Source organism: Drosophila santomea, chromosome 2R (assembly GCF_016746245.2).
Source record: "Drosophila santomea strain STO CAGO 1482 chromosome 2R, Prin_Dsan_1.1, whole genome shotgun sequence".
Classification (NCBI taxonomy): domain Eukaryota; kingdom Metazoa; phylum Arthropoda; class Insecta; order Diptera; family Drosophilidae; genus Drosophila; species Drosophila santomea.
The window spans coordinates 12,497,995-12,520,559 of record NC_053017.2 but is presented as its reverse complement, the minus strand read 5'-3'; the positions used below and the strand labels follow the sequence as shown (position 1 = coordinate 12,520,559).

The 22,565-nt window shown below is 44.2% G+C and overlaps 3 protein-coding genes across 4 annotated transcripts; 1 reads left to right on the top strand and 2 right to left on the bottom strand.

Annotated features, from left to right (window-relative positions):
• Positions 1–7,904: 7,904 nt before the first annotated feature.
• On the bottom strand, positions 7,905–12,172 carry LOC120446279 (dehydrogenase/reductase SDR family member on chromosome X). Of its 2 annotated transcripts, none has more exons than XM_039627166.1 (5): positions 12,027–12,172; positions 9,818–10,037; positions 9,647–9,754; positions 8,479–8,860; positions 7,905–8,421 (listed from the first exon to the last, which is right to left on the bottom strand). In XM_039627166.1, the coding sequence occupies exons 2-5, from the start codon at positions 9,996–9,998 to the stop codon at positions 8,025–8,027; spliced, it is 1,068 nt and encodes a 355-aa protein (XP_039483100.1). In that variant the 5' UTR covers positions 9,999–10,037; positions 12,027–12,172; the 3' UTR covers positions 7,905–8,024. The 2 variants fall into 2 exon arrangements, with proteins under 2 accessions (XP_039483100.1, XP_039483099.1); XM_039627165.2 differs by lacking the exon at positions 12,027–12,172 and adding an exon at positions 11,635–11,869.
• A 356-nt stretch (positions 12,173–12,528) lies between these two features.
• On the bottom strand, positions 12,529–17,074 carry LOC120445889. The gene is made up of 5 exons (XM_039626540.2): positions 16,457–17,074; positions 14,770–15,012; positions 13,753–14,727; positions 13,319–13,689; positions 12,529–13,249 (listed from the first exon to the last, which is right to left on the bottom strand). The coding sequence occupies exons 1-5, from the start codon at positions 16,458–16,460 to the stop codon at positions 13,076–13,078; spliced, it is 1,767 nt and encodes a 588-aa protein (XP_039482474.1). The 5' UTR covers positions 16,461–17,074; the 3' UTR covers positions 12,529–13,075.
• A 3,708-nt stretch (positions 17,075–20,782) lies between these two features.
• On the top strand, positions 20,783–22,545 carry LOC120445887. The gene has a single exon (XM_039626537.2). It carries the CDS (start codon positions 20,850–20,852, stop codon positions 22,467–22,469), a length of 1,620 nt encoding a protein of 539 aa, XP_039482471.1. The 5' UTR covers positions 20,783–20,849; the 3' UTR covers positions 22,470–22,545.
• Positions 22,546–22,565: the final 20 nt, after the last annotated feature.

Sequence of the window (22,565 nt, the reverse complement as noted above, 5' to 3'; positions counted from 1 at the left end):
CACAGTGGTGTCAGACATCGAAAGTATCAAATAATGGTCTATGTGCAGTATAGATAGACATATAATTAGTACATTTGCACCACTGTGGCTTTTGGCTATTAAACAATTAAAAACCAACAGCGAAAACAATAACATGCCCCTCCGCTACAAGACACCGAAAACTTTAATAAAGAGCATCTCGAGTTATGGAATTTTCAAAGCTACAAGCTGGCCAAGAAGACAAAATCTCCTACCATAGTAATGGTATGGTAGTAGCAATGGTAACACTTTCAAATTCAGCCAGTGCGATGCTGCTGATTGTGCAAGAAGCTGATGGTTCAGTGGGTCGGTAGTGTCCAGGTCGGGTCAGATCGCCAAGTAGCAGCTGGCCCACCTGAACTCGTACTTTTACCGGCGCAGAACACGTCTCGTTATGGGAATTATCTCTGCTGGCTGCTGGGAAAAATTGTGGGAGCCACCAATTCGGCTCATAATTCCAGTCATTTGCATTGGAACTGGAACTGCACTGCACTGCTGGCCATACTCTCACATAGAGACTCTCAATTGGCATGTGAATGACGAGGCTGTCATTATCACGAATGCAATACGCCGAAAGCGGAGATCCGTCTTTAAGTTGGGGGAGTCGATCGATCATTATCAGCATTATCCGAACGCTTCGCGGCTGTCGATCTTCATCTGCTCGTGGCAAATGTCAAGGCACATCCTTTCTTCTTTTGCATGTCGCCTCGCAGAATGCTGAACAATCTAACCCCCAAACAATTATTAATAAGTTGCCCCACAATAAGTGCTTTGCCGCTCAAAAACCGAGCGAATGCCGCAAGGCTTGTTATTTGTAATATAAACAGCGCTTCACACAGGTGGTTTTTATATAGCAAATAGTTATATAGTAAGCAATATATATACATATGTATATTCCTATATCATGATATATCTGATTCCATAAACACTGAAGCTCGCTTTGCACTTGCTTTTTGTCGAGCGAAAAGCAATTTCGGTTCAATTTGAGTTCAAATTGAGCGCCTTTGGAGATCACCCTCATCATTGAAGCAATTGTCTTGCCGAAAATTAATTGCTTGGCCCCAAAAGTCGAAAGGTATCCGACGGACTCTCTAGGCCGCGATTAGTTGTGGTCCTAATTTTCGGACATTATGGCGTTGGCAAGTTGCGAAAAGTGGCAGAAAATCAGCGATAAGAGCCGGCAACCTTGAGGAATTCAGGCTGAAATGAAAACGAAGCACTGTCAGCCAAAAGATACTAGATACAAGGCACTTGAGCAACCAAAACTGGGTTTTCAATTCCACTTATAACCGACAAGCGATGGTCATAATTAATATTAAATGGGCATAGGTTCCTTTGGAGTTTCCTATTGGGAGTTATAGAGCTTATCTGTGCAATTGATTCGCCATCGAATTCAATAAACTGCGGCACAAAATGATGCCACATTTTGGGGCATAAATCAAACGCATTGTTGCAGCAGCCGCAAATTCGCTTCCTTGATTCCATGCCATACCTACACAACTACTAGATATCTGGGCTTTTGAGAGTGGGTGACGAGGATGAACCGCAAACGGGATGTTTTGCAACGCATCTGCTGCAGCTCGGCTCACGAATTTCGGAATTTATGATTTTCTACTGATGTAATAATAATCATGCACAGCCCCAGACGACAGGTGAAAAATTGTTACAATTTGATGGCTGCTCTGCCAGTCGCAACAACGTGATGCGGCACCGCAGCAAACTGCTGCACTTGCAGATGCCTGTGGATGGCCCACCATCATCTACATGGGGGTCGCTTTTTTATGGGCCTCAAAATCGCTTCTTTATTGCTGAGACCGCCGCTGTCGCTGCTACAGATTTCAAATGGGAAAAGATTTTTAGAATGGGAAGTTCGCTGGGCTAATTAGATATGCACGTATTGGCTGGCGCATTATTTATTGCACATTGCAGTTTTATGCGCTGGAACTCTGTGTGGCTGGTAACTTGGAAAACTAAAAATAGTGTATTAAGTCAAGAGAGAAAATGTTTCGAAAATGTAACAATATTATATAGAGTGTATTTCTAGTTGTGGCATTTTATTGATTTGTATGCAAGTGTATAATTTATAAATACATTATTTTTAAAGAGCTTGAGTTTTATATTTTATTTATGTCCAACGTTTAGGATACAAATTTCCTTCTGAGTAATGAAAATGATTTCAAGCTGTCAACACCAATGCCATTGATGGCGATTGTTATAAAATTTCCAAGATATATTGTCGGCATGAATTGTAATACCTATAAATTAAGTAACTTAGATAAGTGTTATGTGTGCTTCCCCCATTATCGGCACCTCTGGCCATTGCTAGCAGTGAACTTCTGAGGCAAATTCAAGATACTTACAAAATGTGAAGGTCAGACTGCAATATGCTCCCCTTTTTTCTCTATTCTTTAGCAGGCACTCGACGAAGAGCGCTAAGAGACATTCAATCATTCTGACGACCTTGTCGCCTTGACGTTGAAACCCTAAACTTGTTGGCTTCTGTGTGAAAATGGCAGTTAAACAAATAGCGATCAGTGTTTGGCGTTGAGTCAGTCAATCAGTCAGTGTGCTCGCAAATGAGATAGATTACAATGGGTTCTGGGCTGAAATTGTTCTATGGGTCTTAGGCCATCAACCGACTGAGACGAACAGACAAACAGACAAACAGACAAACAGACAATGAGTACGAGTGTATCGTAAGAATGCCAAATGTAAACCGAATTGCTGACGGCTGTTGTCTGGGTCGCCGCTTCTGCTCAAGTGGCATGCCACCAGAAATACTGAAGATTAAAGACAAAAACCCAAAAATCAACGACTGACTTGAAAGCACCCATCTATCCATGTAACTATATATCTATGTATCTATCTATCTATTAAACTTAGCGCCAATGCAATTTCGGGCTTCATCTTCGACTTGTAATCAAAAGTCGGGGACTCTCCACGTTACATTGCTGCAACACGCAAAACAAAAACAACAAAAAATGCTAAAAAAAATGGAGGAAAAAATCACAAAAATGAGACGCCAAAGCAGATTAATTATGAAGTCGAGTCTCAGCCAGAGTTTTGAGTCTGAGCTGGGCCGACAGCCAGAAGGAAGCTTAGGAAGCAGCAATCTTGGCTCAGTTTTGGAGGCAGGTGAATGTGCTGAATGCCACCAGGCGCATGGGCACATGGCAGCGTCTATTTTTGTTGAGTGTTTGACATATGATTTTTGCTAAATGAAAAATCTTTCGAGTCTCTTCGACTTGCAGTTGGCAGAATTTTCGTAATGGTTTTTCGGGGCTATTGCGAAAAAATCTTTTATTTGCCGGTTAGTTATTTGTCGATTCTTTCACAACCCATTCGACTTGTCTGAGCTCTCCTCCAATCCACATATATCTAATCCCCCTCAGATATTTCTGCTTGCGAGCAATAAAAGGCTGACAAGAAATCAATGAGCATAAATAAGATTAGAGCGGAATCGACGGCCTCCTAATACTGGGCACTAAATAGCAGTTTAATTGGCACCCACGGCGGCAACAATGGCTCGGATTAGGCGGCCCAATTGCCTGGTGCTTGGTAGCTGGTGCTGCACCAGGAGTCATCCGGCGGAGCAGGCTGGCCCACCATTGGCACATCGCATAATTGTGGCCATGATGCGGCAAAATCAAACCACCTGAACAAGAGGAACGAATTTGGAAATCGGCAAAGCATCTGATTTTAGCAAATTCGTATGCCCTTCAAGAGATTTTCCAAAAATTCTATTCATGGCTAATATAATATAGCGAAAAAGTATTTGTTGTTATGGTCAGAAAGGTGTTGCCTCACCTTTACACTTGCTTTATGATTCCGCAAGCCAACCTAATCGAAATGTTTTTCTTTGGCGAAACAATAACAAGTTAACAATTACAGCAGCGGATTCAATTAGGTGAGTCTAAACTGGTGTTGCATAAGTGGCAGCTTACTTAATTAAAGTATTCAAATAAGTTCGAACGGCTGCTGCTGGTGGGAGCCGCTGAAAAGGGTCTTTACTTACTTTCTAACTCGCATTTTGCTCTCAATACTCGAGTACGGGCTTTTTCGAAGCTGCGTAATCGCGGTCCCAAAACCGAAACCAGACCCCATCCCACCCCAAAAAACCCAAAAACCAAAAACAAAAACCAAAAAAAAAGACGAAACTGAAGCTGAAAACCAATCCAATTCAATTCCAATCCCAAATCCACTCGCGCTCATGTGTCTTCTTTGTTGTTGGCTGTTGGAAATTTTCTGCGGCTGTGTGTTGCCACAAGAGTTCGACATGTGAAGTATCATAAACATTCACTTTTATCTACGAAATGCAGCGACGAATGGAGCGTCGTCACCCAATTTCCTGCTGCTACTTGATACAGTTTTTTTTTAACTTGGACAAGGTCGTTGGAGAGCCGCCTGTCATTCAGTCCTAACACACATTTTTTTCCATTCGGCCCATTTGTTTGTTGCGGTTTATGCAATAGGCAAACATCACAACAATGGCTAAGGGTAATTGATGCCACGCCGCTAAGTCAGTCAGTGAGTTAGTGGCTCTAGTGGCTCCTTAATTCCTGTCAATATGTCATCGCTCCACAAACTCTCATTTTCCGCCAAGGAAACGGATGCTTGGCCAGCACAAAATCCCATATACAATATACCACAAGCGGTGTAAGTACTTACGATTAATTGCACTTGAGCCCAGCAACTCAATGGGCTCGATGGCAAATTTCTTTGCTGCTGAGAGTCTTTGGCCTTTATGGCCAATATGGTACAATACCACAATAATGGAGCGTTAAATGGGTTAGCAACGCCACCATCATTATCAGGCATAAGCCACATCAAAGTGGCGCCAAAGGGCATTGAAAATAATGCGAATATCCGTATCTTCCGCGTGTACTTATTGTTTCTTTCTCACAAGCCGCCTTTTTGGCAGGGCCAAATTATTCAAGTGCTTCCAAAAATAATCCCGTAAACGGCGGGGGATGGGGGAAAAGGTGTCAATATGCAAATTGGCAAGGGTCGAATTGATTGATCGCCTTTCAAAGTAATTATGCATAATAATCTAGCGAAATAAGCGAATCAAAGCGGCGAAAATAATATGGAAGCCGGCCACGGGGCGTATACGTGATGGGAAAATAAAGCAGTGGTAATTGCTTCATAAAATAAGAAGACTGGTATCTATAGATACCATTTATAGATTTTAGATCCAATTACACTGTAAATAGAGTCCATTATATGTTATGTTATATGTTATATGATTTATGATTTATTTCGGATGATATTCTTATTTAAATGTTTTTCAAAATGCACAAGATACATCCTCAAAAATTTGATTAAAGCAGCATTTTGTGCTTATCTGCGATAAACGAAACTCGCGAGACACCTGATATTACCTTGGGTTTAGGATCTATTGGCCATAATCACATAAAGAGACCATTAAAGATCTTAAAGTTAACAGTTAAACAGTGCTTTGGCCGGATCTTTTTTATTCTCTTTTCACTTTGGCCACTTTGCGCCAAGTTGAGTGCGGTCATATAATTACCGCAGTCATATCCATCATCCTAGTAACTCGCATTCGTATGCACAGCTGGAGTTCACCGCCGCAGTCACATTCCCCAGCGGATCTCCAGATGGATGCCATGGATCTCGAGCCATTAATTGTGCAGAGAGTTTCCTAATATCGCACTGGTCATCTGCTTGACCAACCCTAATACCTAACTCGCTCTCCCACTTAATGTGCTTTTTATTTAAATGTGCTGCTGAACAAAAGAAGCAACAGCGGCAGCAGCAGCAGCAGCCGCAGCAATTTGGTTGCACTCAACTGGCGGCGAATTCTTAGCAACAATTTGCTGCTCCAATTAAATTCCCAACTGCGAACTCGGAGGCTTCTTCTGGCTGCGGCCAAGTGTCAGTACATTAATCATGAGGTGATTTATGGCGCCCACGCCATCGACGCATGTGCTCACGTTTTTCCCGCCGCCAGCAGCAACAGCAGCGCGTGTGGGCAGACCACCACCACCCACCAACTCCCGCTCCCACGGCCACCACCTCCTCCACCTCCTCCTCCTCCTCCTCCTGCAATCCACATGCATTGTTATGCTCCGTTAGCCGTTTTAGAAGCGTGTGGCAACTAAACGATGTGGCAAGCGTCGACCAAATTGCTGGTGTGGGCGTAGAAGCTGCAACATCGGTAACAGCAGCAGCATCGGTAGCATCCCCTTCCGAAAACTTCCTCGACCAGGTGTCAAAAGCCAGCCACAACTCAGCTGAGGAATACAGAATCCACAATCCCCAGTCCAAATGCCCATTGGTGCCAGGCCAGCCGATGAGTTTATTAAGCTCGCACTTGGAACAAAAATGATTGCTTACCCATAAATTCACATGTGAATTGACTCAGCAGCAGAATAATGGTCTATGCTTTGGGAAAGAATAAAAGGTAATATTTTCTATATATTATTAAGCTGTTATTATCAAACAAATAGGCATTTTCTTTCGGTGCAGCAGCTGCCGGCGGATCGTTTGAGCTTGTCAGGTGAGGCACGTTGAGTGTTTTAATTACAGCCGGTGCAACGCGAACTGCGAGATCGGTTGCATCCGCATAAACCGGCAACTGTGGCCAGGTTTATTTGATTTACGCGTGGTCATTAGCCATTGCCAAGTGGCTAAGAAGTCTTAGCGGACTCGCAGTCCGCCTGTCGAGAAATGTCAAAAGGTTAATTGGATTGTGGCAGCCGTAGCCGGAGATGCCACCGAAATTGAATTGAAAACTGAATCTGAAGCCGGCTTCAGTCCAGCCAAGAATCTTGTTGAAAGGGGAATGCCACAATGGCTGGCCATTGACCAACCCGAAATGGTCAATGGGTGCTCGAGTAAGTGGAATAAACTCAACAAAAAAAAAAAACTGTCTGATTAAAATGGTCTTTCTATGGCATAATCATAAATTTGTTTTTAATACAAAATGCAATTATAATTTGAAGTACAGAGCATCTAATTTTCATAAATAGATCAGTGTCTAAAGATAATCCTGAGAATTGGTATACTTTCATATTTCTCCGATTTGCTTATCCTTACTGCCTAACTGCGAAAATCCAATCAAGCGGCTAATGCTCGCCAGGCATGCAACCGATGAAAAGAGCCGCAGAAGATGAGTTCATTTGGTGCTCCAATCCGCATCGCAGACAGCCTGGGAATCTGGGCCGTCTTCGTCCACTGGGGCTTTGATTGATGACAGCGCCCACCGCATCGGCAGCTTCACACATTGAGTTATCGCCGGGTCTATCTCTTCATATAGCGATAGTCTTTTTTTTTGGATATGCATTAAATATGAGATTGTTTTTTTTTTTTGTTTTTTTTTTTTCAGCCATCATGTCGTTCGCTTTTAAGCGTTCAGTTCGCTTAAGTGACAGCCCAGCAGAGTTGTAGTTGCTTCGCAGTTGTTTTTCGAGATGATGATACACCTACCTACCATACCTGCCCACCTACCTGAGTTCCTCGTCTCCGTGCCGCTCTCCTGGATCGCCCATATTCCTGTGCCCGTAACCGAAGTCGATTAAAATTCCTCCAAAATGTTGAATGTTAATCGCTCATTGTTTGAGGAGGCGCACAAAATTAAATTGTTTGCTTTTTCGAAAATTTGACATACAACAGATATGACATGGTTGTTGCTGCTGCTATTGCTGTAGTTGTTGTTGTTGTTGTTGTCACCTTTCAAGCTGCCGCCGCCAACAGCTGAGTGCATTTTGAAAAAAAATGTTTCTTGCAGCTCTTTTAATTGCATTCCCTAGCCCCACGATGGCAATCAAGCGAAGACAAGTTAATTAAAACCTAGCACAGCGATTCGACTAGATTAGCATCAGTAGTTCAGTTCCCCGGACCCGGCAACAGAACACCAGCTGCAGTTCTATATAAAAGTGTTTTTTATACAAAAGAAATCGATTTACAAAAAAGCTGACGGTATCTAGAAAAGTACGTTGCACCAATGGGAGGAATGTGAGATAGACTTAGGAGGTGGACTGCATTTAGAGTTCGCCATTTCCGTACTGCTGGATCTTCAGCAGGTCGCAGGAGAACTGGAAGAGCTGCTCGCACTTGTCGGGCCTCCTGGCATCCGGATGGAATGGCCCCTTTCCGCCGTTGGAGAGGTAAGTGCCACCCTGACCCTCGATGGAGGGATCAATGGCCGCAAAGACCACCGTGCGGGAACCCCGTTCCGGGGTCTTGAAAAACAGCTTCTTGAAGATGGGCACCGATGTGGTGGCCGAGTGTTCGAACAAATCCGTGTCCACAATGCCCGGATGCACCACGTTGACCTGCACGCGCGACTTTTCCGCATCCAGCACTGTCTGCAAATGGCGGGTGAACAAGATCTGAGCAAGCTTAGACTGACTGTAGGCGGTTCCCGGGTAGTAGTGTTTCCTAGAAAGAGTAAAACCTTGTAAGTAATGAACTACGGCGTTAATTACTCAAACTAACTTTCCGTTGATGTCCTTGTAGTTGATGCGTCCAATGAGATTCACGCAGGAGCTGACGTTCACGATCCTGGCGTTCTTTCCCTCCTTGCCTGCCGCCTTCAATTGAGGCAGAAGCAGGTGGGTGAGCAGAAAGTGGCCCAGGAAGTTGATGGCAAAGTGCGACTCATAGCCATCGGCGGTAAGTTTGAAGGGCGCAAACATGATGCCAGCATTGTTCAGCAGCAGGTCCACTTTTGAATACCGCTCCTTGATGAGCTGGGCAAAGGCCTTTACGGATTTCAGATCGCCAACGTCCAGTTGCTCGCAGATGAGCTTGCCCTTGGTAGCTTTTAAGTCCACTATAGATGCAACCGCGGTTTCGGCACTTTTGGGATCACGAACGCCTGTAATAAATCAATTACATTAATTAAAATGATAAAAAATTTAATTTCTGCATCAACCTGTTTAAGTAAGCGTTAGAAAATCCTTACTATATTTATAAATATCCTTTTAAAGGTTTATGTAAATCAATAGTGAATGCTATTTTCAAGTCAACAAAATTTTACACAATTGTACACAAGCAACGACACCTGGCGCCTGTATACAGTACTTCAATTAAATTATACTTGTGTAAATTATACATATGTTAAATGTAGAAAATAACAGTTGACTGTTAGGTGATAAAACAGATTTTTACATTTACTAACATTAACCATTAAATTGAAATATATAAGAAAAATAACAGTATTTTCATTATTTTTTGGAAGCGTAAAATATGTAGATAATTGCTTAGTGTATTAAAATATTAAAGCAAGAAATCTAAAAAGTATTTTTTTTAACGCGTGACGGGAATGTAGATATTATTATTTGTAACTGTGACCCTTTTCAATGAAATGTAAAATTCTTTTCCCTGACCAGTCAATGAACTCTTATCGCTCGTCTTCCCCGAAAATCGAGGCTTCTACGAGACTTGGTTATATAATGAAATCAGACGAATCGGTCATGATTTCTGGATCGCATTGACAAGGGTGGGAATGGATCTGCATTTCGACGATCGGTGATTCGTTGTTCGATTTTAGTTTGCCGAGCACGTGCACTGCAGCACGACTAATTGTTTGTGGAATTCATAAGCAGATCGGCGAGCTTTGGACAGGGCTGAAACAAGTTGTTTGGCGGATTGGTCAACTCACCCATGACGACAGTCATGTCGCAGGCCAGCAGCTTCTCCACGATCCGCAGTCCGATGCCGCGATTGCCTCCGGTGATGACAGCAATGCGATCCGGTTGTTTATAAAGTGCTTAATGGATAATGTCGACAATTAGCGATTGTGCGATAAGCATCGGCTAGCAAAATTACTTACCCACTCGATCCCGTGCCTTATAGTGGGCATCGTGGACGAGACCGACGATTCCGATGTACTGATACCGAAACTCAGTCTTCCACTCGAACCACGACTTTGGGAACTCCTTGGTGGTCTTCGAGAAGAGGAGCGCACACAGCAGCAGGCCGATGAAGAAAATCCACAGCAAAGCTCCCAACATTTTACGCTCTTATCGATCCGTCGCCGTCTCTCTGGAACTCTGCAAAGGGAATACGCGTATTGATAAGAAATCGAGTCTTTTGCGGTGCAAAGTGCGGCGGCTGATAAGGAAAACCGATCCTGGTTCGTCACAGCCATTAGCCGGCAACATTATCAATATTGGCGGGTAAATTCGCCTCGAGTGCACTTTGCGAAACTCTTCAACTGAGTCAGCAAGATTTCACGTTCCAAGTGCCAGCGGGTACATCTGTTGGCCATATTCGTTGGTGATTCTAGGTGTGCTGGGTACATATACATGTGTATATGCTTGCCACATGAATATTCAAGCTTCCAGTTATCATGCCCTTATATTATATTATCATGTTTGCCCAAAAGTAGAGGAAAATACTCAACGCAGTTATAGGATCAACTAACCACTAAAACATTCAATTAAGCTAAAGTGCTCGAACTTGATCTTTGCTATCAATTAAAAAGGCTTTTACACAAACGCTCATACTAATAACAAAACATTTTGAGTACTGATCATCGTAATAACAAAATATTTTGAGTAATGAAACAAAAATTATGTATAAAATCTGAGAATTTTACACTCTTATATCCATTTCAGGCAAAGAAAAAATATAATTAATAAACCTATTCATGTTTTTTATCAGCTAGTGTGTTCCGAAATCGACTTGACCCCATTTGCCGTCGAAAAGCCTGAGTTGTTGCCTCTTTCCCAGTGTTTTTTTCTTGTTTGCCCAGCAATTTCGAGCGCTCGCTAGCCGGGCTTATAAAGCTAATGCGACTGTTTGATCACCGATATTTGCAGTGCATATTTGCCCCCTGCACTTTGAGCGTTGCACTGGAATATTAATTTCTAAATGGGCGGGGGAGCAATTAAATTAATTAGACGGAAGATAGTTCGGCGCGCTTTAGTAGTAGTTTAGTAGGAGACAGCGAGGGAAGGGGCTAGGGTGTGCTCGTAAAATGCAAATTAAAAACCCAAACAGCGGCGGAATGAAAGTTGAGGGACCGAGCTTAGAGCCAAAGCCAATGAACGGGGCCAAAATAGTGAATTTGGGGCCAGCGCTGAAAATGACTGAGGCGCTAAACAGCCACAACTGGGGTCGGTTTCTTCGGTCTCTTCTGAAGGGGGGAGCGCGGGAATAACTGTGCGGACGACCTAGCATAGTACACTGAGAAAAACACTTTGCTACTGGTGTAGTATACAAATGGAATTAAATATTGTATTGCAACTTAAAGAATGCGTTTGTACATTTAAATTTAAAGTAATTAAAATTAAATACTTTTTGATTATTAATGTTTGTTCTTAACAAAATCGAAATTGTTATAATCTTTTAATTTGTAATTTAAATGTTCTGTTAGCACTTTTAGCATTAAAATTTCGTAGAGGAATAGTAATAAGCACTCTATGGACTTCTTATCTTTCACCGAAAGTGATCAGATTTTTTTTGCGTGTACGCATGACACCACGAACGTGCTGCCAAGAGTTTCGACTTCCGTCAACAAAACGCAAAAGCTGAGCAGTTCGACTGTTGTCGCTGTCGTAGTCGCGGTCGTTTTTAATTTGACTGCATATGGTTAACTTTCTTTTTCTATTGTTGTTGCCCTTGCAGGGGCTTTTTCAATTTTACCTTCAAGTTGGCTGTCGCAGGCGAAAATGCACCTGTAACTCGATTTCTATGCTAATATTGACACCCTTTTTCAATTAAAGGCTGTGGCTGTGGCGGATCTTCCTCGTCGTTGTGTTTTCAATCACGTTTTCGAATAAGATCAATCGCTGGAGTTCGAAGACCGGTTATTCCAGCGGGCCCTTTTATTTGCCACAACCGCTCGGCGAGAAATTCTAAAGCGAACTGAACGTTAGGTTTTAATTGCGCGCCTTTCCGCCAAGAACTTGATCAACTATTGTTGTTGCTTAGGCTTGTTGCCGTTGGTCAACAGATGAAACAGGCAGAAAAACAGCTGATTTTGTACAATCAGTTGGTTACGCAACCACTGAGCGGGCTGGCCGGCGTGTAATTACCTGTGTGTGCACTCACAAAATTGCTGATTTGAAACAATTTAATTGAAATAACTGCAGGCGAGCGAAAAACCAAGTTGGATATACATCGATGGCACCAGGGCTGCACTTTCTCTGTTTTGCAATATCGATTGATTTCACTAGTATCGATATGTGTCGTCATATGCAAGTTAATTTATTTTAACTTTATTGATTGGTTAGTCATAGGGAACTATGCTATTTTCAAAGAAATTTGTTAAATAATTATTCCACAGAAATGGTGCGCAAAGGCAAAAATACCAAGAAGTTGAACTAAGCTTATTAACATTAACAGTGCTATTAACATTTTATGTTAATTTACTGCTATTAAACTTATCGATAGGAGAGCCATTTAAAATCGAAATTTAAATTTCTTCTATCTTTTTATGTTATTTAAAGCTAACTTTAAATATGCCATGTTGATTTAGTCAGCGTGAAATTTTACAATTCCTTTGTAAAACCCAACCTCCCAACAAGATGCTGTTCATTTTTTGCTAGCTGATTTATTTATTGAACCGAAATAGTACAGTGCATTTAAGTGTTTAAACGGAAATATGTTCGTACAACAATTACAATTTATGTTTTGCCTTGATACCAGTTATAACTAATTTTGCCTTTATATAGTTGCGCATAAGTATATACTTAGTTGGAAATTAAGAGAACCTAAGCGAAACTTTGAAGTCTAGGCTTTGCGCTTTTCCTTTAAATATTTGTAATAAAATTTTGTTTCGCTTTCGATTAAATCATTCAGTTGGGATTACCATATAGAGCGTGTTGTCTTGTGTATAGGTGAATACATATTTTGAAATATATACTAGACTAAATTGAATATATACTTGAATCGTGTGTGCTGGTGTAAGAGGTGCCTATTAGCTACTAAATAAGAATATTACTGTGGAAAGGAAAAAAATATTCAAAAGGGTCAACGGTTCGGAACTCTAAGTTGCAGCTGCGTTGTCAGTGTCTTTTATCGCCTGTTTCTCCATCTTCGTTTCCGTTTCCGTAGCAGCGACATCCTTAGGCTCCTTTAACTGTCAATTCTCCACGGACATGTTGCCGATGTCATCGTTTATGGCCAGCACCTGGCTAATGAAGCTCTGGTCGGTGACCACCTCGGCCAGGGATTTGCACAGTTCGGTCAACTCCGGCAGCGGCATCTTCAACTGCGGCGCCAGCCTGCTGAGATGTTGACCCACATAGTCCGGTAGCTGGAAGGTTGATAATAATAATAACTGGGTTAGCAAGAGCGCTTTAAAAGTGTGTTCTAAAATAATTACCTTTCCCTTGCCCACTTTAAACGCGCTGAACATCAGCTTGGTGCGCACTCGCTGCTCATTGGGTCCGTCGTAGAAGATGGTGAGGTAGGCCTCCTGGCCATTGGCCACCAAGGGGAAGTAGATGCCCGCATAGACCTGGCCCTTGGCGTCTCGGGAGAGCAGCGACCGGAAGTTGTACACCAGATTGCGGCGCACGGTCACATCGATGGCCGTGATGTACTCCTGGGCCACGTAGATCAGCGATGTCTTGTAGCTGGTATCCTCGCCGCGAATCTCGCGCTCCTTCCACTCCACGAACTTGCCATTCTGCTGACTGTAAGCATAGCAATAATCACGCTGCAGATGCGGCTCCTTGGATTGGGTGAACCAGCCTGGAAACATTTGGGAGCCATGAGTATACATTACAATTGGATATTTTGGAGGATGCAACTCACCAGTATGCGGATAGCTTTGATCCTGCATAACAGTCACCGCCCTGCTGACATGGTAGCCCGGGTCCAGGATCATCACACCACGTCGCTCGCCGATGGCAATGCGCATGGCCACCATGACGTGCTCCTTCTCCACACCCGCGTCCACCGAATTCAGGCCGCACTCCTCGTCCAGCTGGACGTAGTCGTTGCAGTCCATCACCTGCTCCTCGCAGGACACCACGTACAGGTAGTTGGCCAGCACCGGGAACATCTCCACCATCCTGGCCATGATCTCAAAGGCCAGAGAGACGCACATGTGATGGCGCCTGTTGATGGGCACATCATAGAACTGGAAGAAGCTGCGCAGATCAGAGCGTCGGGTGCGCTTAAAGCTGCGATAGAAGTCGACGAAGAGGTTGACCGTGTTGTAGTGCGTCTCCTCCAGCATTCGCTGCAGCGTGGTCTCCACTATACCGTTCAGCTCCTCATACTGCCAGACGTTGTCGAAGATCAGGGTGCCCTTGCCAGCGGACTCCGAGCTCGACCAGTCGGGCAGCGGCAGCGGATGACCCAGGGGCCACACTCCGTTCACCTGGTTGAAGGCCTCCAGGTCGTAGCCGTCGTCCACTATCAATTGGGCGCCGGAGATGCACTCCAGCGCAGCTGCGACGGGCTGCTGTCTGGCCAGCAGCTGCCTGATGTCGGAGTAACGCTCCGATCTATCCACCGATGTCAGATCGGGCGAAGGCACCAGCTCATGGTCCTCGAGGTCCTCCTCCTCCTCCTCCTCCTCGCTGGAGGTGGAGGGTGTGCGACGGATGGCGCCAGTGCCATGTGCAGTTGGGTGCTCAGTTGCGGATAAATCAGATCGCGTCGTAGTCAATCCCAATCCCATTCCGCGCACCACCGCATCCGCCAGCTGCTGATCCGCCGGGAGCAACGGATCCTGGGCAGCGGCGGCGGCAGTGGCCTCCTCATCCTCATCCGGAGAGGCCACTCCCCCATCCCGTCGGTGACTGGCGGCAACGGCGAGTCAACTCGGCCATTCGGAGCCCCAGCGGCCCACGGTGGGCACATAGCCACTTTCGCAATCATTGAGTGTGGCGTCTAGTTGAATGTTGGCGAACTGTTGTTGGCTTAAGTGATGCAGTGATGGTTGGTGGGCAGCTTGGCCAGCCTGGGCGGCTCCAGCTCCAGCACTGATCAGACTAATCCGGCCCTGCGCTCGCTTGAACAGGAGGTCCGGCTCGTCTCCAAATTTCGTCGTTGGTTTAGACTGATCTGTAGTTTTGTTGGCAGCGCGAGAAGATAGAGAAAAGTCTTTTAGAAGTTGCATTTTTGAAATCTAAACCTAACAACTGACTTTTGATCAAGACTAAACTAGATAGATGCCTATATAGATTATACTATAATCAAATATGGATTATAACACATTTTAAAAGGTTGTTATTTTCTGACTTCCAACGTTTCTGCTTTCTACCCGAAGATAAGCTAGGTTCGATTATGCTGCTATAATTAAGTATCAATTATATAAATTGCGTCTGCTCCATCTGTTTTTCAATCTCTAGCGCAAGAATACGGACCTGCACCCTAGATGATCCCGATGATCCCCTGGCTGATTAGGATTTCTGAATCCCTCCAGCAATTAGTTTACAGCGCAGCTCAGCAGGTAGCTGTGCCCTTATCAAAGTCAAGTCCCATGTAATTACCCCTAGGTACGCAAACGCCCACTAACGATCTGGCTGTCTAGTGACCAGTTTTTCGTGCAGTGTGTTGTCACGTCGTCCGAGATCTATGTAGATGTGTACAGTCGCTGTGCTCGGCCATCGGGCAATAAACAATAAGTACTTGTTATCAACGGGAGGCAGGAAGTGGGCGGGCACTGCTAAATGGGTTCCAAGTGCTGATTGCTAACTTTCGTTAGTTGCAGGCAATAAAACACAGCAAGTACGAGTGCGAGTACAAAGGCAGAAATGTTTTTCCCCCCAGAGAGTGTCCACGTGCCAGATGCCAGATGCCATACTACGCCATTATACATATATACGAATATTCGTACATATAGCATATGTAGTTTGAAGTGGAGGTCAGGTCATGCCGCATGTGACATGGCATGCTGAAAAATCACGCCTAGAGACATGCGCTTATCTTGTTTGTGTTTTTGATTAGACATTCTGCGCTGCGAATTCGTTTTGTTTTTGTAATATGACTCAATGTGGAGCACCCAGTTGTGGCTCCACATATGTATGTAAATATATGTATATATATATTGTATATGTGCCGCATTCAAAACACCCGTATTTGTGTATTCAAGCGCAGGCACGCGCAATTGTTGCTAATTGCACGTGAATCACCGGATGTGAGAGTATAGAGTGAGTGGGCTATGAAGTTTATTTTGCCCTGCTTGCGCACAACAGCACAACAATGTGTGTTTATTATGCCGTCTACACTCGAAGAAAAGCAACACTTTTGTTTTCCCATACCATTAACAATTGTGCGAGTGTAAGATGAGGTGATTTTCCTCTTACAAATTCCTGGAACTGAGTAATCTTCTTTGTTCCGCGTCTGGCGATATCGTCTTTCGTCTGTTCACATGTTTTCCCACTAAAATGCCTGTCTAATATTCGCGATATTCGATTTCCCAGATGCAGGGACATTCCTGGCTTGCCGTTCTGATCAGAAGTATCTGTATCTTTCAGTTTTATATATCTACCTATCTATTACTTACCCATACAATGGCCTAAGCCCTATTGACGAAATCCTTGTGTTCCTGTTAAGATCTCGGTTTTGGTTCGCTTTATTTCACACAAATCTCTGTATGCTCGACGGCTTTGGCGTGTTACCACTTTGAAAAGTATGGCTTAAATTGGCTTCGTTTCGGTTGGTAGAGTGCAACAGTTGCCTTTCAACTGTTGATGTTTTCAATTTGGCTTTTCCGCGACGCGCGTGCGTGGAAAAGCGAACGGAAGGAAAATAAAATAAGGAGAACGCGAACTAAAAGCAAACAACTTGTTGTCTGCACTTCTTTGCCGTGGCTTTGTCTTTCTCTGCTCGCTTTGATTATTTAAACAATTTGTGTGTTGTGCTGTTTTATTGTTTAGTACTGGGGACTAATCGCTTTTGCCTGTTCAATGCAGGTCCGAGTTTTTCAACGATATTGGCGAATTAATCGACATCGAAGTGGATTTTGTTCGACACCGGCCAGCGCTTTACTAGATATGCACACTTGCACTGCGCTATTTTCAAACTTTTCCGATTTTCGCTTGAGGTTTTCCGCTTTTCTTCTTCGAAGGCCTGAGCTCCGCTGAGAACGAGAGACGCGTTGCGACTGATGAAAATCGCTGGCGAGCACGCCGCTATATAAACGATCTCTGCCTTTCTCTGCTTATGAGCGCAGTCGACTCTCCTCTGCCGACGTCGACTGCGTTTAGCGCGAACTCGAAAATATTTCAATTTATGACGCAAAAAAGCTTGAAAAATTCCACAAAAAAGCGAGATAAGGGTGGCCGAAACTTGAACGCGATTTTTGTTTTGCTCCAACGCTTCGCAGGTAAACAAATCGGATGTTATTGTTTTGGGACGGGTACACTGCAATAAATACGAGAGAAGAGAAAGTAATATAATATGTATATATTGCACTTAGTTGTGCTCGAGTATAATTAGCAAATCAATTCGGTCTGCTGAAAACTCATGATGAACACTAATGATAAGCAGTCAGTCAGTCGGTCACGCAATCGGCTGATTTGCTTACTTTGATTTTAGCTACTAAGCCTTATCGCACTGACTCAACTGTTGTTTATGATCTATTTATATGAATAGTGGTTGGTCCCCTTTGGAATGGAGAACCTTGAATTTTATGACCGACAGCGTGGAAAATTTGTCACCGGAGTCGGTCTCCCTCCGCCCCCCTTTCTCTTACCACCACACGACTGGATGCACTTCTCAGATACCCTGGCATTCTGCAAACTTCCCCTAAATCGGATGAGGCAGGGTTTTATGTCCCACTCGAAATGCCAACTGGTTGCAGGCAGCCAAGGCAGCCAAGGTCACTGGGCGGCCAGGTGGGCGGTGGAAAGGGAAAGGAAACGCCTGCCATTTACGTATACTTGATATTTATTATAAATGCTTACGCGGACTCAGGCTTTTGCGAGTGTCACAGACTAATTGGCATCCAATGGGATTTGCCTGGTTACACGATGAAAACAGCTTGTTTACGCAAACAAAAGATTTAATTACAGTGGACTATCAGCATAGCATTAACATAAGACTAGATAATGACAGGTGAAAAGAGTTCCGCTTAGAAATGCTTTCATATTTATTCAGCTATTGCCTAATTAGTTATATAAATGCCATTTATAAACCCTATTCATGGTTTCTTTGTCTGAACAGAAGCATACATAAATCATAATTCAGATTGTAGGCAGGAAGTTCACCCATTCGGCCCTACACTGTAATCAAAATCGTAGGCCTAGGGCGCCTTTGGCAGCTGCTCTTGTGATCCCATTTCTCGCGAGGCCCCAGCATACGGAACAATGCCAACGTTGTGGCGCTTTTCACTTGTTTTCTGTTTTCTGTTTACGTATACGTATTGTGCCAACCAGGCCGACTGCCACGCCCCCCTGCGCCCTGCGGGTTTTATATAGCGGCCATATAGTCGAGATCTGTATAACTGCGCCGCAATGAAGTGCTCGCCGTGTTTGCCGAGATGTAGACAAACATTTTTTGATGGTGCAATTTGAATTTGAATTTAGTGTATTGCACCAGTCCAAGGTTATTCAAATATGCATGAGAACGAAACTAGAAAAACTGCAATTGCAACACGAGGCGGCAGTTTGCATACTGTGCACTCTAAATAAGTTTATCATTTGGGGCTTGAAGAACACTAGGTTCTTTAGAGTTGAGAAGACTGCGCATTTTCACAAGGAATTTGCTGATTATTCAGCTATTTTCTTATCAGCAGAGCAATGAAATGATAAAAATTATTATTATTACTATTTTTATTTCTTAGTAAGGCACCATAGTTATTCGTTTGTTCCAGCAATCAGCTTATAAGGAAATTAGCAGTGCGAATTCGATTCAGAGGGCAAACTTCACATAAACTATTAAACAAATTCATAATTATTAATTAGCTAATGAATGCGCTGCGCAAAAGAAGCTCATGGCTGTGTGGCAGACGATATGCGATTCACCATTGACGATTCACGATTCACGATTTACGAAGCAGCCCAATACCAATTGGACGCAAAGGCTATTGGATGAGTTGGGTTTTTTTAGTGTTTTTTATTGGATCGGAAGGCAAAGTTCGGAGGTCGAGCTGACAGTCCGACGGCCTTATTGGCTTAGTCCAATGTGGCTTTCTCCATTGACGTCACTGGAGAAATGTTGAAAACTAGTTCAATGTCGCTGGACGGCGATGACGTCACCGTTGGCAGACATTGCTCATCCGCCACGTTGGCCCAGCCATCCCAGCCATCCAAGCCATACCAGCTATCCCTGCCGGCCGGCCTTTGGAATGAGGGCATAGCTGCTCGAAACCCCACTGCCCATCCCACCCACTATCCCCACCATCACCCGCCGCCACCCACAAGGCGAAAACTTCCAGGAACTACCCTGCGCCACGTGTCGCGTGTCTGGCGTGCGTGTTTGTAAACAACGGCAATCGCCTGCTGTTTTTATGGGCGAGCGCAGCCATGTCCTTTTTACTATCAAAACAACAGGATGCCAAGGCGCAGGCGCTGGAAGGCTGTGCACTTTCCAAACACGGAACAGAGGCTGGAATTGCTGGAAGCAGGAACTTGAACAAAGTGCACTTCTGCCCGACACCCAGGGCCATCAAATGTGTATTAACTCTACTTGAATATTGTTAAGTACTATGCAAATATTTGTTTAGTATTATACAAATATTTATTAAGTTTTATAAAACATCATCTATAGAAATATCTATTTTTAGAGTTTGATTTCTGGTAGAAACATTAAATTGTAACATTACTAGTAGCTAACTGTGCCTATTATTCTCGTACACCACTGTCGCGTTGGGGATGCCCTGCTCTTGCGCACTTTTATTGACAATTTCTTTGTTGTCTGCCGTTGGTGTTGTTATTTGGCCCAAGTTGCCTGGTTACCGCAGGCGGTTGGCCAAATGGCAAAATCAATAGAGGAAGTTTGGGAGCCAAAAGGCAGGAGGCAGGATAATTGAGGCAGGTGAAAGGAGCTGATTACCTTATTATAATTGAGGTTCGCAGGACGGCACTCACAGGAAATCAAACGCCGCCTGCCGAAGGGGAAATATGTACGAGTATTCTAGTGCCAGAAGCCTCTTACAGCTTTTTACTCCAGTTGTAGGAACCGTTGTAGAAAAATAAAATCAATATTATCATTTTGGCGTGCATATTGAGGACAGTCATTGCACTTCGGTTTCGCAACACGATTTTCCGCTCGTTTTTAAGGCAATAACTTTGGATTTTGGGGCCACGTTAAAACGATTAGTTTTTGTGCCTTTTGCGTTTGAGTGTCATTTAACTATGAGTTCGTAACTCATGAAAACCGCTTAAAACACTAAACTTTGTTGGAGATATGGCAAATCTCTGTTCCTTGTTCAACTTCACTGATTTCAATTTATTCTAATTTAATTTGCATTTAAAGTGTTCATTTATTTCGAGGATGTGCTGCACAGTTGGACGTGAAAAACTCGACTGTGGCTGAGGAACTGAATCAGCAGAGCATTTCCACTTTCCAGTCCGATTTCCAATAACCTTCCATTCGCTGTGTCCCGTTACGCTTTGTTGCTTGGACAGGAACGTGTCCTTAGAAGTTCGTCCTGTCCTCGTCCTTTGTTGGGCAACCAAAACTATGACTGTCTTTCGTCGCCAAAGTAATAAATAATTTCTTAGCTAAAAGCCATTGTTTAGTATCATAAAAAACAGGGGGCGTTATTGATTAACCAACTTACTTCCAATTTATTCCTTCCCTTTAAACTTTCTTTGTATAGATTTAAAAGAAAAACCAAACACATTTAAAAAATAAAAACAACAAATGAGCAAAAGACGTCATTTAACTGACTTTAAAAGTACAGAATTTTACAAGCATGAACTGGGCGATTTTTCCAACAAGATGTTGTGCCAATGAGAACAATGTCAATGCGGATTTGGAGCCACGTCGCAGTCGGTCTTTCACTACAGGCAATGGCAATCCTGGCGAGCGTTGGACAAGCGACCGGCCGATCTGATGGAACATCGGAACACCGGAACCCATATGTGGATACTTCGTGGCCCAGGCGACAATACAGCAGCGAGCGAAGGGATGGCAAGGACCTCAGGGAATTGGCGCCATCGCAGCCGCGTTACTTTTCCGATCCCGAAGTGCTCTTCCAGCGGCTGGACGACATGGAGCAGAAACTGGGGACACCTGAAAGAAAAGCTTCCTCTGGCAAGTTGAAATCTGAAAAGTATCTGGTCGGACCTAAGAATATTGCCGCCCAGCTGTTCAAAGAAAACCTATATAAATTTCCCATTTATGAGGCCGATGATGGTGTGGATAAGAAGGAAGAGGAGGATCCCTTCGAGTCCCTGGCCAGAATGAACTTCAATGAACAGTTGAAGGAGCAAAAGCCCGATCGTGAGCTGAAGAGAATGCTGGGCGGCTACAGGAACAACCGTCGGGATGGAAAACCAGCAGTGGCCACCGCCAATCTGCTGGCCAAGGTGGTTAGCTCCAAGGTCGATCAGCCGAGGAAGTCTGGCACTTGTCGTGGCACCACGGGTCGCCCAATGTCCACCACGCGAAGCACTACGACTCATCGGTCGACTGTTAGCACCACAACCCGAGGTCCCACCACTTTCTGCCTTCCGGAACCCATCTCCGATGCTCCTTTCAAGTCGCTTCCCACACCTTCACCTTCGCCACGTCTACCTCCTATCCCACCATCCCGTCCACCAACCACGTGTAAGCCTAGTGGCCAAAGGATTCAGCCCAGCAAGTGCTCCTACTCGCCGAAATCTCAAAAGCCAGGAGCTGGCAAGGTGCTGATGGATATTATTTTGGCCACCAAGCAGCATGCCCTTGCGGTGCTCAACAATCTCAACTACCTGGAAATGGAGCTGCTGAGTCGCTCAACGGACGACGATGTGTGTGCGGAGTCGGAAAACCCAGTTAAAGAGAAAGAAGCACCCCCAAAGACGAGTGAACATTTCGTGAAACCCGAGCCAAGGTCCCATTATCAGGTCTTCTCCTTTGGCATACGACCTGCGAGCCAGAAAGAGAGCCTCTACGATTTGGCACTGGCCAAGGAGGAGGAGCTGAAGCTGGAGGATCGTGTGTGGGAGGAGCACCTGCAGCAGATGAAGCTGAAGAGGCCACTAAAACCAAAGAGGTTTGAGGCTGCTCCGGCGAATGCTGCACGCCTGGAACCTATCCAGGAGCCTCGAAAGACCCTGAAGTCCTTGACGCCCATAGAGCAATTGGATCCCTTAGATCCAGAAACTTCTACCGATAACAGACGCATCAATCTGGAAGCCTTGAGCGTGGTAGTCAAACCATTGTCCTCTGTTCCCAGAAAGGATTCCCCTAACTCCTCGCCACGGGCACAAATGAATGCCATCCAATTGGAGGGCACCAGCGATGAGCAACTGCATCCAAGCCATAGATTTCAATTGAGACCACGGAAGAAGAAAAAACACAAGTTGTACGCCGTGGAACAGCAAACACAGACCAGAAAGCTACCCATTGCTGGCGTTTTTTATTAAGTTATTTGTATAAATATAGAGTTTTATTCCACATTTACTCAACATTTAAATATATTTTAGACATCTAAAGTTTCAATTTTGGCGCCCATTTGTAGA